Raw genomic sequence first — 17,048 nt, 5'->3', positions numbered from 1 at the left:
ACAAACTAAATTCTTATGCACCGGCATGCCATATTGCATCAGCTCACTGGTCCATATAATCTAATATTCTGTTTCAAACAGTGGCCTGTACCAGATGCTTCAGAGGAAGGTACAAGGAACCCCGTAATGAAATAGCGTGACCACAGCAAAGTTTCTTCCCAATCTCCATCAATTAGTGGTTGATTTAAAACCAGAGGCATAAGAGATCATGTATGTGTCTGATTCAAATCCCATTGAAGTCAATGGAAACTCACCACTGGGTTTTGGGATCAGACCCTAAACCTGTTATTTTTTTTTACACTATCAAGTGGGAATACTCATGGTTACAATATCTTTTTTTAAAACTGTTCCAAGATACATTCAACTGAAGAACACAACTCCCCTGCCAATCTGGGACTTACATTATGTAGAGACAGTTGGTCACTATTTTGTTTTAGCAAGAGGAATTCTCTCATGCACACATCTTTCCTGAAATGTGATGCAAACTGGAGAACATCCAGAGGAGAGCAACAAAAATTATTAAAGGTCTAGAAAACATGAAGTATAAAGAAGATTGAAAAAATTGGGTTTGTTTAGTCTGGAGAAGAGGAGAGACATGACAATAGTTTTCAAGCACAAAAAAGGTTGTTGCAAGAAGGAGGGTGAAAAATTGTTCTCGTTAACCTTGGAAGATAGGACGAGAAGCAATGGGCTTAAATTGAAACAAGAGAGGTTTAGGTTGGACATTAGGAAAAACTTCCTGTCAGAGAAGTTAAGCCCTGGAACCAATTGCCAAGGGAGGTTGTAGAATCTCCATCACTGGAGATTTTTAAGAGCAGGTTAGACAAACACCTGTCAGGAATGGTCTAGATAATATTTAGTCCTACCATGAGTGCAGGGGACTGGACTAGATGACCTGTTGAGGTCCCTTCCAGTCCTACTCTTCTATAATTCTATGCAAAGTTACCTAGGGTGGGATTCACAAGTGGGACTTTGTATAGTTAATTATTTATACAAAGTGGGCAGCTTCAATAGGAGAGATCTGCTCCACAGCAGAGTGACTAGGGAATTCTCTTGGAAAGTGGGAGACCTAAGTTCAAATCCCTGCTCCATATGCGGGGAGAACTTGAATCCAGGTCTCCCACACCCTGCGTGCTCTAACCCCTGGGATAAAGGTCATAAGGGGGACACTGCCCTCACCATTTTGTGTGGGTTTAGACATGCCCTAAGCCAGTGGTTCCCAACCTTTCCAGACTACTAGACCCCTTTTAGGAGTCTGATTTGTATTGTGTACCCCAAGTTTCACCTGACTTAAAACTACTTGCTTACAAAATCAGACATCAAAATACAAAAGTGTCACAGCACACTGTTACTGAAAAATTGCTTACTGTCTCATTTTGTCTGTATGAAATTTGTTTGGTTTGTACTGTCTTCGCTAGTGCTTTTTATGTATTCTGTTGTAAAACTAGGCAAATATCTAGATGTACCCCCTGGAAGAGCTCTGCATGCCCCCAGGGGTACGTGTACCCCTGGTTGAGAACCACTACCCTAAGCACACCTACCAGATTGGACCCTGAAGGCAAGAGAGGCAGGGGAATGCCTATTTTGTGAATCCTGCTGGGACTTAGGTGAATTAGGCACTCAGCTGTTGGGCAGTGTCAGTACTTTAATGGTGGAAACATAGGAGCCATTGGATTCTAGGCACCTCTATAGGGTTAGGTGGCAGCTGTGCAGGGCTTTTGTGCAAGCCAGTGGTGCCTAAATGTTGGACTGAGGTGCCTAATTGCCACTTTCAGCACTTAAGTCCCCCTTGTGAATCCCACTCCTTGCCTTTTCTGGAATTAAGCTGTCAGAGAGATTGGGGGTGGTGGGGAGGAAGGTGCATTTTCAGCCAGGCAAGTAAAGATTAGAATTTTGTTTTAGAAGACAAAACAATTAAGGAGTTAAGCCTTCTCACCCTGCCACCCCTAATTTGCAAGAGCTCATGCTTCAGCCATAGCTGTTGGTACATCAGCTACTCTCTATACTACTGCATGTGCATAGCAGATATTTGTAACTCCACTTTTCTGTACATTTCAGAGGTAAAGGAACATGGCACAAAAGAAGTGCCATGTGTGGAAAGTGTCTGAAAGTATCTGCTGCTGGTCAGGAGGTGGAGAATTAAAGTTCTGACACAGACAAAAATACACTTGGAGACACACTTTGATAGAACAAATTAGTCTCCAAGGGCATGGTCCTGCAATCCTTTTGTAGCCACATCTCCTGCTGAAGTAAGTGGGAATTTGCTTGTGTAGAAGGATTGGCCCCTTAAAAGACCCATTACTCAAATGAACAAAACTCTGGATAGCAAATGTAACTTTAGGGGCACATGGTAGTTTATAGCTCTCTCATTTGACTAAAGAGGATATAAGCAACACAGCAATAGCATGGGCTTTGGAGCACCATAACCACTCTTAACAATAACCAGGGTACTCTTACAGGAAAGTAAAAATGGAGTTAATTTAGACTCTCTTTCTTATAGTTTAACCTCTTTCCAGTCATTTCAGCTATACCAAACTGTTTGATCTAGAAGAGGGCTAGGTAAGACTTTAACTACCTGGTTGACACAAAGTCTGCTCAAAAAAGACACTTTCAGCCAGATGTTCTTTTATTCTTTTTTCCTCTTCTTCCTTTTGCTGTTGCTCTTTTGCAGATGGAAGTAGTGTAGCAATGACTTCTTTTCGCCCTAATGCTTTCCTCTGGCTTTGCTCAGACACTTGGAGACGGAATTTGTCTATCAAACCATAGTGACAAGCCCGAACGTCTCTGTGACGAATCACACTGTAGATAAAAAAAATACATATATCAACATTTTTATGCAGAGCCCCTTTCAAGAGATTCATCTGCATGGTTTCAACTGCAGGGTTTGGGTCAGGATACCTATATTATGCCCACGACCACTATCTGAGCACCCAAAATTATGCAGTTCTATAGTATTTCATGTCAAGTCTCATACAGGACCCATAAATAGCAAAGCTTAACTAAATCTCTTCCGTACCTCTCTTTTATGAACAGTAGTTTGTTCACTTGGGTCTTCACTGTAGTTATAAATAATTATGAAAATGCATGTGTACCTAGTTTTAAAATCCCACAATATTTAGCCACCATAATGGGTATTGTAACCGCTTTTTTCCAAAATGCAAATTATTTACTTGAATGACCATAAAAACCTTTTGAGAGATATTAAGAGAAAATCCATATTTAAGCCAGTTAGCTTCAGGAAATGTGTAGTCTGACAAGTTTCAGTCCAGAGCAAGTTGCAAACTCCTATGAATAAAGCTTTCTAACTACACTGGCATTGGGTAGTGCCATTTTAACATTGTTCCAGGAAACTGATCACTTCAGCATTGAACTGATCACTTCAGCACAAAGAAGCCCATGATTTCTGCATTTTGGACTGAATTTTAAGAGACTGGATTTTGTGATCACATTAAGATACCCACAAAGGCTTGTTATTAAAATACTGGGTATGCCTAAAATTAACATGTAATTTAAGTAGGGCTTTCAAAAGGGAACAGAGAATTACAAAGGTTTGAAATACATCAGCCTGTAAACCATATGCTTATTGAACATAGGAGCTTCTTCGTAACCTCAGAAGCAAATGAGTTAGGCCATGATGGAGTTTCATCAAGTAAATTTATTTCACCCATGGCAAGTCAACTACCATTTGGTGAAGAGTGGGCTCTGTCTTGAGTAGATCACTGAGCAATGAAGGTTTGAGCCTTAAGTCCTTACTCGGCATGCACTTTTGCTTATGTCAGAGCCGCAGCTTCAAGCCTCTGATTTTTATGTTAAGACTTCTTGTGTTGCTTTAAATTCTTTTCTATTGTTAGTACCATGCTTCTATGCATCAGCATAAGCACAGTGTTATGTAAAGTTTCTGTTTGAGCATACACAGTTACTGTCAAGCAAAGAGATGTTTCTCTACAGACCCATATAAACAGATACATTCTCCTGTTTCTTACTGGAGAGCACTGCATAATTAGAAGCTCTGTAGAATATTGGTTTATCTGGCAAAGGGCCATATGTATACAGCACAGTTCATATCTAACCTCACAGCAATAAACATAGTTCCAAGAATGTTACCCATACTACAATCCATTGGTGATCTTCCTGAAAACACCATCCTGGCCACTATGGATGAAGAAGCCCTCTACACAAAGATGGACTACAAGCCGTCAGGAACAGTATCCCCGATAATGTCACGGCAAACCTGATGGCTGAACTTTGTGACTTTGTCCTTACCCATAACTATTTCACATTTGCGGAGAATGTATACCTTCAAACCAGCGGCACTGCTATGGGTACCCGCATGGCCCCACAGTATGCCAACATTTTTACGGCTGACTTAGAATAACGCTTCCTCAGCTCTTGTCCCCTAATGCCCCTGCTGTACTTGCGCTTCATTGAGGACATCTTCATCATCTGGACCCATGGAAAAAGAAGCCCTTGAGGAATTCCACCATGATTTCAACAATTTCCATCCCACCATCAACCTCGGCCTGGACCAGTCCACACAAGAGATCCACTTCCTGGACACTATGGTGTTAATAAGCGATGGTCACATAAACACCACCCTATACTGGAAACCTACTGACCACTATGCCTACCTACATGCCTCCAGCTTTCATCCAGACCACACCACACGATCTATTGTCTACAGCCAAGTTCTACAATACAACTGCTTTGCTCCAACTCCTCAGACAGAGACAAACACCTACAAGATCTCTATCAAACATTCTTACAACTACAATACCCACCTGCTGAACTGAAGAAACAGATTGACAGAGCCAGAAGAGTACCCAGAAGTGACCTACTACAGGACAGGCCCAACAAAGAAAATAACAGAACGCCACTAGCCATCACCTTCAGCCTCCATCTAAAACCTCTCCAACACATCAAGGATCTATCCTTCAGGATAGGACAACCCATCACTCTCACAGATCTTGGGAGACAGCCCCCCCAGTCTGAAGCAAATACTCACCAGCAACCACACACCACACAACAGAACCACTAACCCAGGAACCTATCTTTGCAACAAAGCCCGTTGCCAACTGTGTCCACATATCTATTCAGGGGACACCATCATAGGGCCTAATCACATGAGTCACACTATCAGAGGCTCGTTCACCTGCACATCTACCAATGTGATATATGCCATCATGTGCCAGCAATGCCCCTCTGCCATGTACCTTGGTCAAACTGGACAGTCTCTACGTAAAAGAATAAATGGACACAAATCAGACGTCAAGAATTATAACATTCAAAAACCAGTCGGAGAACACTTCAATCTCTTTGGTCACTCGATTACAGACCTAAAAGTTGCAATTCTTCCACAAAAAAAACTTCAAAACCAGACTCCAACGAGAGACCGCTGAATTGGAATTAATTTGCAAACTGGATACAATTAACTTAGGCTTGAATAGAGACTGGGAGTGGATGGGTCATTACAGAAAGTAAAACTATTTCCCCCATGTTTATTCCCCCCCACCGTTCCTCAGATGTGCTTGTCAACTGCTGGAAATGGCCCACCTTGATTATCACTACAAAAGGCTTCCCCTCCCCCCCCCCGCTCTCCTGCTGGTAATAGTTCACCTTAAGTGATCACTCTCGTTACAGTGTGTATGGTAACACCCATTGTTTCATGTTCTCTATGTATATAAATCTCCCCACTGTATTTTCCAATGAATGCATCCGATGAAGTGAGCTGTAGCTCACGAAAGCATATGCTTAAATAAATTTGTTAGTCTCTAAGGTGCCACAAGTACTCCTTTTCTTTTTGCGAATACAGACTAACACGGCTGCTACTCTGATATCTGTTACCCATACTGAGACTACTATCTGCCAAAACGGGGTCGGGTATTGGCTGCTGAAAAAATATTCTTGAAGACCTAACTAAAGAAATTAATATTTTCTGAGATGGACCCAAAGATAATCAATCAAAATTCCATAAAGATCAGCTAGAGACCGGAATGAGTTACTGATGCCAACTGTGTCCACATATTTATTCAAGTGACCTAATCATAGGACCTAATCACATTAGCCACGCCATCAGGGGCTCGTTCCCCTGCACATCTACCAATGTGATATATGCCATCATGTGCCAGCAATGCCCCTCTGCCATGTACACTGGCCAAACCGGACAGTCTCTATGCAACAGAATAAATGGACACAAATCTGACATCAGGAATCATAACATTCAAAAACCGGTAGGAGAACACTTCAACCTCTCTGGCCATTCAGTAAAAGATTTAAGGGTGGCAATTTTGCAACAGAAAAGCTTCAAAAACAGACTCCAAGGAGAAACTGCTGAGCTTGAATTAATATGCAAACTAAATACCATTAACTTGGGTTTGAATAGAGACTGGTAATGGCTGGGTCATTACACATATTGAATCTATTTTCCTAAGTTAAGTATCCTCACACCTTCTTGTCAACTGTCTAAATGGGCCATCTTGATTATCACTGCAAAAGTTTTTTTCCTCCTGCTGATAATAGCTCATCTTAACTAATTAGCCTCTCAGTTTGTATGGCAACGTCCAACTTATCTGCATGTATAATCTTCTTACTATATGTTCCATTCTACGCATCCAATGAAGTGGGCTGTAGCCCACGAAAGCTTATGCTCTAATAAATTTGTAGTCTCTGAAATTAGTCTCTAAGGTGCCACAAGTCCTCCTGTTCTTTTTGCGATACAGACTAACACGGCTGCTACTCTGAAACCTGTCACTGAATTACAGTAATATAAACTTTCTGTGCACTGGTATGTGTTGATCATTTCTGTGCTTTTAACAATATTGCTGTCCCTACCCACTTATGCTTTTTATGGGAAGTGCTAGTTGGTTACACCGTTGAAATTCCCAATCAGTCCTGATGAGGCCAATGCCACAGTACCAGATGGGCTCCTCATAACAGAGTAGTGTCATCTGCTTTGCAGAGAACCAAGAGTTCATTAAAAGTAGGTCTTTTGCTAATGGCATGTATTGGCCAGAAAATATAAATAATGCTTTTTGGAGTAAATAAATGTTTAATCAGAAAACCCAATTTCCTTTTTATTTTTATTTATTTATTTTGGATACTTCATTCTCATGAAGCACACACTGCAGCCTTGAAGTCATGTAGGTCAGCATGAAGCTAACATACAGAAGCTGAAACATGTCATGCTATTTTGAATTAAATGAATATTTACCATTTGTTCTGCTCTGAATTACAGAAGACAATACTGGTAAATCACGGTTAAAGCAAAAAACTAGAAGCCCTATTTAACATTTGGGGATTTCAAAGGTAACACTTAACTGGCCATCAGCCCTTCTCTGTGAGTGAGTTGGGGTCAAGGAAGGAGAAGAGAGATTTTTTTTTTTAAAAATGGTAGGTAAGAGTATCTTCACTGAACAGGACAGCAGAAGTATACTCGCTATGTTACATGGTCATGGAAAGCATTCATATTAGAATTTTACAGATTCTCACTTTGCCAATCTGCAAATAATTCTCACCCAAGCCTGGTAATCTCACCCATTTTAGCAAAAAACCTTATAGCAAAGTATTCTAGTGTGGTTCATATCAGAAAGACTTACTTTTAAAACTATACCACAGGATCTATGTATTAGCACTCTACTATTGTTTATTCATATTTACACAAGTAAAAAGGGGCACCTATCCAATGCTCCTGCCATAAATTACAAAAAAAGGGGGGGAAAGAGCCAGTAGAACCCAGAACTATGATCTTGTTAAATGAGTACTGTACACTTACCAAAATAATTTTACAACATACAGTTTGTGATTCATTGTCCTCGATTCATTGTTTGTTTACTTTTCTTGCTAATTCATAAAGTTTAGCACCATACAATGTGTTTCTGCTCATTAATATAACTTTGAGGTTCGACCAGATTAAATCAGGAACTCACTTTATATATTCAAGTATTTAATTTTCTCTGGCTAATTCAGAATTACCAAGCAACTTGCATAAGCACTACGATATTTTAATGTTCAATAAAATGTGAATGATGAAGTGGGACTAGAGGTTAACATTTTCTGTAGTGTAGTTTAAAATATGCCTTTTAAATAGTAGCTGAGGTTTAGACATACAATTAGCTGATGTAGTTATTCAAATCTTTAACAGTTAAGGAGAATTGAGCTATTTTTACTTACATATCAACACAACACTGAGGCTTCACTGCACCTGCAGCATCGACAACAACATATTTATTTGGAGTTGTACAAAGAACTGAAATGAAAAGGACACTGGTGGTTACATGGTATAAACCAGCAGTAGTAGAAATTTTAATAAACAGACTGTGGTAGAAGACAAATCTGAATTTTTGCATAACACCATAATTTTCATAACTTATGTTTGTTATATAAGCTACAGGTAGACTGATAAAGGAAACCTTAAATGAAACTGAACCTAAGAAACCCACCTTTGAATTTTAAGGCAAACTCATAGGGGTTATATAGAGTCAACACCTGTTTGTGTGTTGACTGGTCATCTGCATAAAATATAAGCTCCGTAGGAAACACAAAAACAGGAAGATTTCCTTCCACTAACTCTGGCTGTCTTTTTTGTTGCTGCATTGGCACCGAATCCTTCCTTCTGCTTCTTCTGCTCTTATGATTTTGTATCCCAAACAGATTTCTGGTTTTGAGTCATTTAAGAATTCCAACGCATTTTGGCAATTCTGCAGAAGAAAGGAAATGGAATGATGATAGTGTTTGTTTTCACAAGTCCATAGAACCTAATCAGACAGCAGATGATACATAGATACAGCACTTAACATTTGGTTTTGAGCTTGTTTATAATTATTTTAAGCGCCTTCAAAAATGTTTAAGCTAACATAACTTTACTCATCTTTGACATTTTGTTTTCGTTCATTTTAAAAACTGCAATAAAGTAAGTGAATATGTCTTCCTTTCATTAGTATTATCATTTGTATTGCTGTAGTACCTCATGCCTCAATCATGGACCAGGACCCCACTGTGCTAACAGCTCTACAAACACAGAACAAAAAGACAGTCCTTGCAGCAAAGAGCCTATAACCTGAGTATAAGACAAGAGACAACAGGTGGATCAAGACAGACAGGAGGGTACAAGGAAACAATGAGACAATATTGGTCAGCATGACAGCACACCAGTGGCCTAACTGAAACATCCCAAGGTACAGTACAATATGTTATGTATATCATGTTTGGATATGAGCCAGGTCACAGTGCAAACATTCAGAACAAAAGAATCAGGAAGACCTTCATTCTTTGTCTAATTGCATCTCTGAAGTCTGATCATAATAAGATTTCAGTGTAAAGGCAGTGAATTAAAAATCAAGTAGGATGTATAAGATATTTGTCATTATTCAATAGTACAGGGTAGGTTTTGGATTTTTCCATCACATTTACTGAAGCTAAATCTGTAGTTATTATTTAAGTTGATGTTAAGAATGATTGTTTTCCCTAGTGTGTAACCAAAATCTCCCCCCCTGAGATTTTTCAGGTTCATTTCTGGAATCTCAATCCAAATAAAACAAAAAACAAAACTCCACAACCTGTTCATATCACACTCCCAAATGTAATTTATAAGATAAAAATAAAGCCGCAATCATGCAAATACGTATACAGATGCTTGCCTTTATGCACTAAGTAATTCCACTGTAGTGAACAAGCCTATTCACAGTGCATGATGTTATGCAGGTGTTTAAGTCTTTGCAGGATTGTGGCCTAAAATAGTATTTCACTATGTTTTCTACAGGCTAATAGTCCTAGGAGGACACCAAGAGTCTGAGTGGAGACTCTTAGGCTGGGTGTACACTAGGAAATGTTCATTTTAAAAAATCCCACTTGTGCTGTCACCCACAGAGATGAGGCTCCTAGTGGTTTCCAGCATTTTACCACCGCATTGACGAAACCTGTTACTCATATGCAGCCTAACTGGTGGTTGCACCAGCAGTAATTTTGTTTCTAGAATTCCCTAGCGCAGACACAGCACAGCCCCAATGCTATGGATGGTAAATAAATGCCTAATTTTCTGTTTTAAATCATTACATTAAATTTCAAAGTGCCAATATTTTATATGAGAGCTAATTTTCACAAAACTTAGGCTTTTGATACCTAAACATCCAAAAGGGACTAAAACCACTAGTCCATGCTCTACCAGATGTACAGAATCTAGTTCTGGTTCAAGATGTATGTAAACACTTTTTAAAAGATATTTATTTTTTAAAATTCTCCAAGAGTAGGTACATATTGTCCTTCCCAAGGGCTAACTATTCTTATTCCAGTATCTCCTTTCAAAATCCAGAATTACTTTCCAGTAGACTAGAATGTTAATTATATTCTTTTGATAACAAATCCCTGATGATGATATTCCTGATTGATGTTCTATTTTTTTTTTCAGAACACTTTTTAACTAGGCTACATATCAGCAAATGGCAATTTAGATTCTGTGCACTTCTCAGAATTTTAGTAAATACTTTTTGTTTCAGAAGAGATGAATAAGCTCTGCAATTATTTTGCACAGCAAGTCTAATTAGTAGGACTTGAGCATCTTAATGTGCTATTGCTAAATAATATTCACTGTTTCATTCAAACATACAAGAACTGTATCAGGGTCTAACTTGAAAGAATGCTAGCTGTCATAAATATAAAGGGAAGGGTAAACCCCTTTGAAATCCCTCCTGGCCAGGGGAAAGCTCCTCTCACCTGTAAAGGGTTAAGAAGCTAAAGGTAACCTCACTGGCACCTGACCAAAATGACCAATGAGGAGACAAGATACTTTCAAAAGCTGGGAGGAGGGAGAGAAACAAAGGGTCTGTGTGTCTGTCTATATTCTGTCTTTGCCGGGGATAGACCAGGAATGGAGTCTTAGAACTTTTAGTAAGTAATCTAGCTAGGTACGTGTTAGATTATGATTTCTTTAAATGGCTGAGAAAAGAACTGTGCTGAATAGAATAACTATTTCTGTCTGTGTATCTTTTTTGTAACTTAAGGTTTTGCCTAGAGGGGTTCTCTATGTTTGGAATCTAATTACCCTGTAAGGTATCTACCATCCTGATTTTACAGGGGGGATTTCTTTATTTCTATTTACTTCTATTTTTATTAAAAGTCTTCTTGTAAGAAAACTGAATGCTTTTTCATTGTCCTCAGATCCAAGGGTTTGGGTCTGTGGTCACCTATGCAAATTGGTGAGGCTTTTTATCCAACATTTCCCAGGAAAGGTGAGGTGCAAGTGTTGGGAAGATTGTTCATTGTTCTTAAGATCCAAGGGTCTGGGTCTGTAGTCACCTAGGCAAATTGGTGAGGCTTTTTACCAAACCTTGTCCAGGAAGTGGGGTGCAAGGTTTTGGGAAGTATTTTGGGGGGAAAGACGTGTCCAAACAGCTCTTCCCCAGTAACCAGTATTAGTTTGGTGGTGGTAGCGGCCAATCCAAGGACAAAGGGTGGAATATTTTGTACCTTGGGGAAGTTTTGACCTTAACTGGTAAAGATAAGCTTAGGAGGTTTTTCATGCAGGTCCCCACATCTGTACCCTAGAGTTCAGAGTGGGGAAGGAACCTTGACACCAGCTCACAGGAATACAAAACTGTTTTTAAATAAACTATTTCTTACAGGCAATAGAAGAAGAGAGAATTCTAGGAAAAGTTAATTACAGTGCAATATACCGTAAGGAATTAAAGAACATAAGAAATAAGATACTAAAAGCTCTCATTAATATAAAATCTCTATATATGCATTTGGCTAAACTGCACAAAAGATTTTTTTCTAATGATTGTTTTAAACAGAGGTGGACAAACTACAGCCCGCAGGCCACATCCAGCCTGCAGGACCGTCCTTCCCGGCCCTTGAGCTCCCGGCTGGGAAGGCTAGCCCCTGGTCCCTCCCCTGCAGCCTCAGCTCACTGTGCCACCAGCGCTGTGGGCAGCGCGGCTGTGAGCTCCTGCCAGGCAGCGCGGCTGCGAGAGCCGCCGGCTTGCCCCGGTGTTCTAGACTGCGCAGCAGCGGGTCCTGGGAGGGGGCGGTCAGGGGACAAGGAGTAAGGGGGTTGGATGGGTCAGAGGTTCAGAGGGGGGCAGTCAGGGGGCAGGAAGTGGGAGGGGGCGGATGCCAGGCTGTTTGAAGCACAGCCTTCCCTACCCGGCCCTCCATACAGTTTCGGAACCCTGATGTGGCCCTCAGGCCAAAAAGTTTTTTTTGGATATTTTGAAATATTTTATTGGATTACTAAAGTTCCAATAAATGTGATTCTTTATTCTTCAAAATTACATTTTATTATTGTTTCTTTTTATTTTAACACATGCATTGGATTCATTGCAGATTCCCTGATCCTACCTCAACTCCAAATGTCATGTTTTTTGTTTGTTTTTTTAAATATACATATGTATCATGCGGTTGCTTCCACTTGTCATTTATTGGCTGGGTAAAAAGTTATTATTCAAACTGGTATCAATGGAAAATGGTAAGTTTTCACCAACGTGAAGGACAGCATACACTAGACTCTTTTGCATCATAGCAACATCAGCTAGGAATGTGACTATTTTTGTGACAATGCTTTACTGGCAAAAGCCTTTATGATGATAGTTATACCAGCATAAAAGTTCTTTTGCCAGTATAACTTATTATGTTTGCTGAATCTCTATAAACTATACTAGCAAAAGCACTTTTTATAAGCTACGTCTATACTGAAGGGTCTGCTGTGTAACTATAATACCTACGTCTTATATAGCACTTTTCATAGTAGATTTCAAAGTGCTTTATAAAAGAGGTCTATAACAGGAAAGCTCATTAGAATCAAAGGGACTATTAACAACACACAAAGCTAAGCATGGGCATAAATCTTTGCAGGATCAGGGCCTAAGGCCTCCTGCAAACTAATCAACACAGGTGGACTCCTGCACCTGTATGGAGCCTCAGTGATGACAATGAGATTCTGTAAGTGCAGGGATCCACATGCACACAGCTCATATCATCTTAGCAGTATTAGCTGTTTTGCCAACAGACTATACAGTAGGACAGCTACTCTACAGTGATGACTTTTCAGGTCAATAAAGGAATCTTCCTCCATAAGGTACCTAAAAGTACGCTGCTTGTGTCATGATAGCACTGGTTTGCCAGCATTTCCCTTAGAAACTCCTTTTTACAAGAGGTTTTAACTTGGCAGAGAAAAGCTGGACTAAAATGTAACTTATTTCTCCAAGCATAGAATTTTGATTTTGGGATACTTTTTAGTTTAATAAAAAAGTGAAAATAAAATCAGGAAGTTTTCAAATGTAAGATTCTGTTCTATTCATGTTCTTATAACCAGCTAATCATCATGGTTTCTGAGCACAGTCTATACTCCTTTTCTGTATTCAGGACTACAAATGGCTTCTTTTAAAAGGGGGAAATTGGGTAAGCAATTTATTCAGAACAATGAGCTAATCTTGAAAAAGGCCTTAGTATATACATTACTTTTCTGAGATTTTAAACCGCACATCTCTGATTTAAGAAGTCTTGTTACAATGTAACATGTACAAGGCATTGTACTGGAGCGATCATCTACTAGCTCAGTGGTTTTTCAACCCTGGGGTCCACAGACTACGTCTAAGATTTTCAAAAGTGTCCGCACCTCCATTCAAGATTTTTTAGAAGTCCACAAATGAAAAAAGATTGAAAATCACTGTAAAAGCTAAATAATGAATATTGTAAAAGTTTTCCCCATTGGTATACTCAAAGTATGTCAAGTTCCAAAATATGATCAGGATATTGATATGTTTTCATTATGTATATACACACAGTAAGAAACAGTCCCCTTCAGAATCATTACAGACTAAAAGACCAGTTAGAAATTCTTGTCCTTTCAGATTTGTCAAGAAATCCAATACAGTTTGATGTTAAAGTTAAGTATTAGAATGAGATTCCAACAGCTCAATCAATTTTTTTTGTTTATTAGGGTAATTTTAGATGGCCTTAATATATACCTACACAATCTACATGTTAAACTTCCTGTAATTACTTGGGAGAGAGAATTATCTAGTGATTAGAAGACAGAATCAGAAGCCAAGACAGCTAGGTTCTACTATTTCTAGCTTTCATTGACTCACTGTGTGATCTTGAGCAAATTAGTTAACCTCTCTGTGCCTCGGATTGTTAGTCTATAAAGGCCTCAATTTAGCAAGGTACTGAAGTATGTATGTTGTCCCATTTAAATCTATGGGACTACTCAGAAGCATATTTTGCAGAAGAGGAGCCAAAATGGTTGTACTACTATTTACCTACCTCACATGGCACTGTGAAATGCAAGTAATACTTGCAAGGTGCTTTGAGATCTCATAATTTCAAAGTACTGTATTATTATCTATTACATCATATTAATGAGATACAAGAAGCATGATTTTTCGCGTCTAATTTTATAAGTTTCTGCAGGAATTCTTTCCCTTGAAAGATATTTTAAATAATGAATGCAAAAATTATACTTGGCTAAAACTAGGTAGGTCACAAAGACAAAAACAAGGAAATTCTAAGTAACACTTGTGCACAGTTTCTGATCCATTCTGTTTGTTAGGTAATACAGAATTTTCAATAATGTAAATCAATCTCAATCTGAACTTCCTTATTTTTGTGGTGCTTACAATAGTTTTAAATGGAAACTGGGTATGTTAATACTGAATGTTGTTTTTCTCCAGGTCAGGTAAAGCTGTCAAATCAGGAAAAAAGAAATCCAAGCATCTGTTGGAAACTGACTTTTGAGTTCGGCTAGCTGGGAAAAATATCTGTTTTTCCTAAATGTACTAATGAGACAAAGAGAAGGGGAAGCATTGACACACCCTAACTTTTTCAAAATAATTTCCAGCCGTGAGCAGTAAAGCTATGTCATAATCAGCTCGCCCCTCGATGCTCCCCACCCCAGTTCGAGCCCTGCCCTACTTCGCAGCTTTTGATTTTCTAGGCAGGGGCGAACACGGCGGAAGGGCGAGTTGAGGAGGAGGGTTTCCAAGCCCCTCTCCCTTGCATGATGAGCGGGCAGGCTGGGGTGAGCTCCCAGCCCTTTCCTCCTTCACCCCAGGCAAGTGGCGGCTGGTCCCAGCTGGGCGGCTGCTCGCAGGACCCCGCTGGGCGCCTGCGGCCGGGAGGGTACGGCTCCCGGCGGGCCGGCCGCAGGTCCCTGCGCCGGCTCGGGGGCAGCCAGGCTCCGCAGCTCCCCCGCGCGGCGGCTCTGCGGCTGCACCACGTGGCGCAGCTCACGTGAGCGTGTTTACAGCGGCCGGACACGGTTGATGTGCCGGGACCTGTCAAGAGTCGGGGGGGGAGGGGGAGCGGCGGGAGCCCGACCCCGCGCTGCCAGCGGTCCCGGTCCTCTGCACCCGCCAGCGAGGCCCGACGCTGCCGCTGCCACCCCACGGCAGAGCGGCTACGCCCGGCTCCAACCCGGGGGGAATAGGACACGCCTCAGGGCCCGGCTCTTCCCCCCGATGGGCCCGGATCCGAGCTGCCTCGGGCCGGGAGCCCCCGTCCCTGCCCCCACTCACGGGTGCCGGGGTTCCCGCCGCCCCGCCCGGCCTGTCAGAAGCGGGCATCGCAGCCGCCTCGGACCCCGAGCCTGCCCCGGAGCTCCCCTGCTGGGGCCGGGGGAGCCGCGGACCCCCCTCAGCCCCTGCCGGCTCCCGCACTCACCCCTCGGGGCCCGCCGGGTCCTGGCTCGCCGGCTGCCTGTGCGGAGCCCCTTTGTCAGCCCCCCCGCCCGACACTGCAGGGAGCGTCGTCGCTATGGCCGCCGGGATCGTGGCTGACTCGCCGTCTCCGAGTGACGTCACGGCCCGCCCACCGCGCGCGCGCCCTGCGGCTCGCGCCGCTGCCTCTGAGCGTTCGCCTCGCCCCGGGGCTGGGGCCGGGCGGTTGCCGGGGCTCGTGACACGCCCCCTCCCCTCCCCTCCCCCCCCCCCCCCCCCCCCCCCCTCCCCTCGCGGGCCTCTTCGCCCCTGGCCGGGTCTGGTCAACCTGCCGGGCTGACCCCTTTTCTGTGGGGGTCACAGACCTGTGGTGATAAATGGGCCGCAGCCAGCATGTCACCTCGTCCCACGCTAACCTCAGGGACTGGGAAACAAATGGTGCACACAGTCTAGGTACCTGTGTGCCTGCCAGTTACCCTGGGCGTCCCTGTGCCCCCCCCCCCCCGGATTGTGGCCTTCCCTTGTTGTATTTTGGCTTTGTCAAATGGAACTGGTTTTGGTGGGACCGCGTCTTCCTGTGTGTGTCAGTACCCAGCACGCCCAGCGTTTGAGTCTGATTTGGGCCCTTATGCACTACGGTACGAACGCCTAATCCTGCCGGCTCGTTCCAGGCGGTCAGATGAACACCCTGCCGTTTGTTTTCAGTACCAATGAATATAAGTAAAACAGTTGAATGAGTTATATTTATATTGGCCTTTCAAAGAGCAGGATTCCAGAATCTTTTAGAAGTTACATCATGGCCGTCCCTCTACTGACCACTGAAATACGGCCACCTCTGATGCGGAGCACCGCAGCCATTTAATACTTCACAATAACAATATGCAACAGTTCAGGACAGGACAGGACAGGAAGTGACTTTTTGTCCAGTTGTAATTATAGGGGGATTTTAAAATAGGAAGAAAGGCATTATACTGAAACTTAGCCAAGATGATAGTGCTAACACCCATCCTCTCACAAATGTCTCCTATGTGTCATACAGTCACTAATGTCTGCACCAGGAATTGGAATCTTAGAACCACATATTATTTGCTTTTTCAGTTTATCATTAATTCTTAATGCACAAATTTAAATCTTTCCCGAATCTCTGAAAATTTATGCAGTGAAAGTATAATAGTGGCAAATATTCTGGTAATACGTAATATTTCTCTTTGAGAGACTTAAGTGAGCCAAAACAGCTTAATGTTCAGTCTGTTAAAAATTAGCTGAAGAATTATTGTTAAACATTTATGCTGGCAGACTTTTAAGTATTCAGAATACTTTTGGAAAGCTAGGACCCTTGTATTATGCACTAATCAAATGTACCATGTTTTCTTTGTTTGAAAACCTGTCTTAGCAGAAGAT

At 41.8% G+C, this 17,048-nt stretch overlaps 1 protein-coding gene across 3 annotated transcripts in view; it reads right to left on the bottom strand.

Moving 5' to 3' along the window:
• Positions 1 to 15,800, bottom strand: part of MOSPD1 (motile sperm domain containing 1) — a 33,501-nt gene extending 17,701 nt beyond the window's left edge. Inside the window, exons 1-5 of one of the 3 annotated variants that reach the window (XM_073358490.1) lie at positions 15,652 to 15,800; positions 14,610 to 14,768; positions 8,436 to 8,693; positions 8,167 to 8,242; positions 2,576 to 2,799 (exon numbers count right to left, since the gene is read on the bottom strand). In XM_073358490.1, coding sequence (XP_073214591.1) covers positions 2,576 to 2,799; positions 8,167 to 8,242; positions 8,436 to 8,589 — 454 coding nt within the window. In that variant the 5' untranslated portion in view covers positions 8,590 to 8,693; positions 14,610 to 14,768; positions 15,652 to 15,800. Of the gene's footprint in view, positions 1 to 2,575; positions 2,800 to 8,166; positions 8,243 to 8,435; positions 8,694 to 8,959; positions 9,053 to 14,609; positions 14,769 to 15,651 lie in introns of all 3 variants that reach the window. The other 2 variants (XM_073358491.1, XM_073358489.1) reach the window with 2 other exon arrangements.
• Between the last annotated feature and the right edge of the window lie 1,248 nt (positions 15,801 to 17,048).

Source organism: Lepidochelys kempii, chromosome 9 (assembly GCF_965140285.1).
Source record: "Lepidochelys kempii isolate rLepKem1 chromosome 9, rLepKem1.hap1, whole genome shotgun sequence".
NCBI classification, from domain to species: domain Eukaryota; kingdom Metazoa; phylum Chordata; order Testudines; family Cheloniidae; genus Lepidochelys; species Lepidochelys kempii.
Note: the sequence above shows the minus strand (reverse complement) of the source record. Positions and strands in the feature narration are given on the sequence as shown.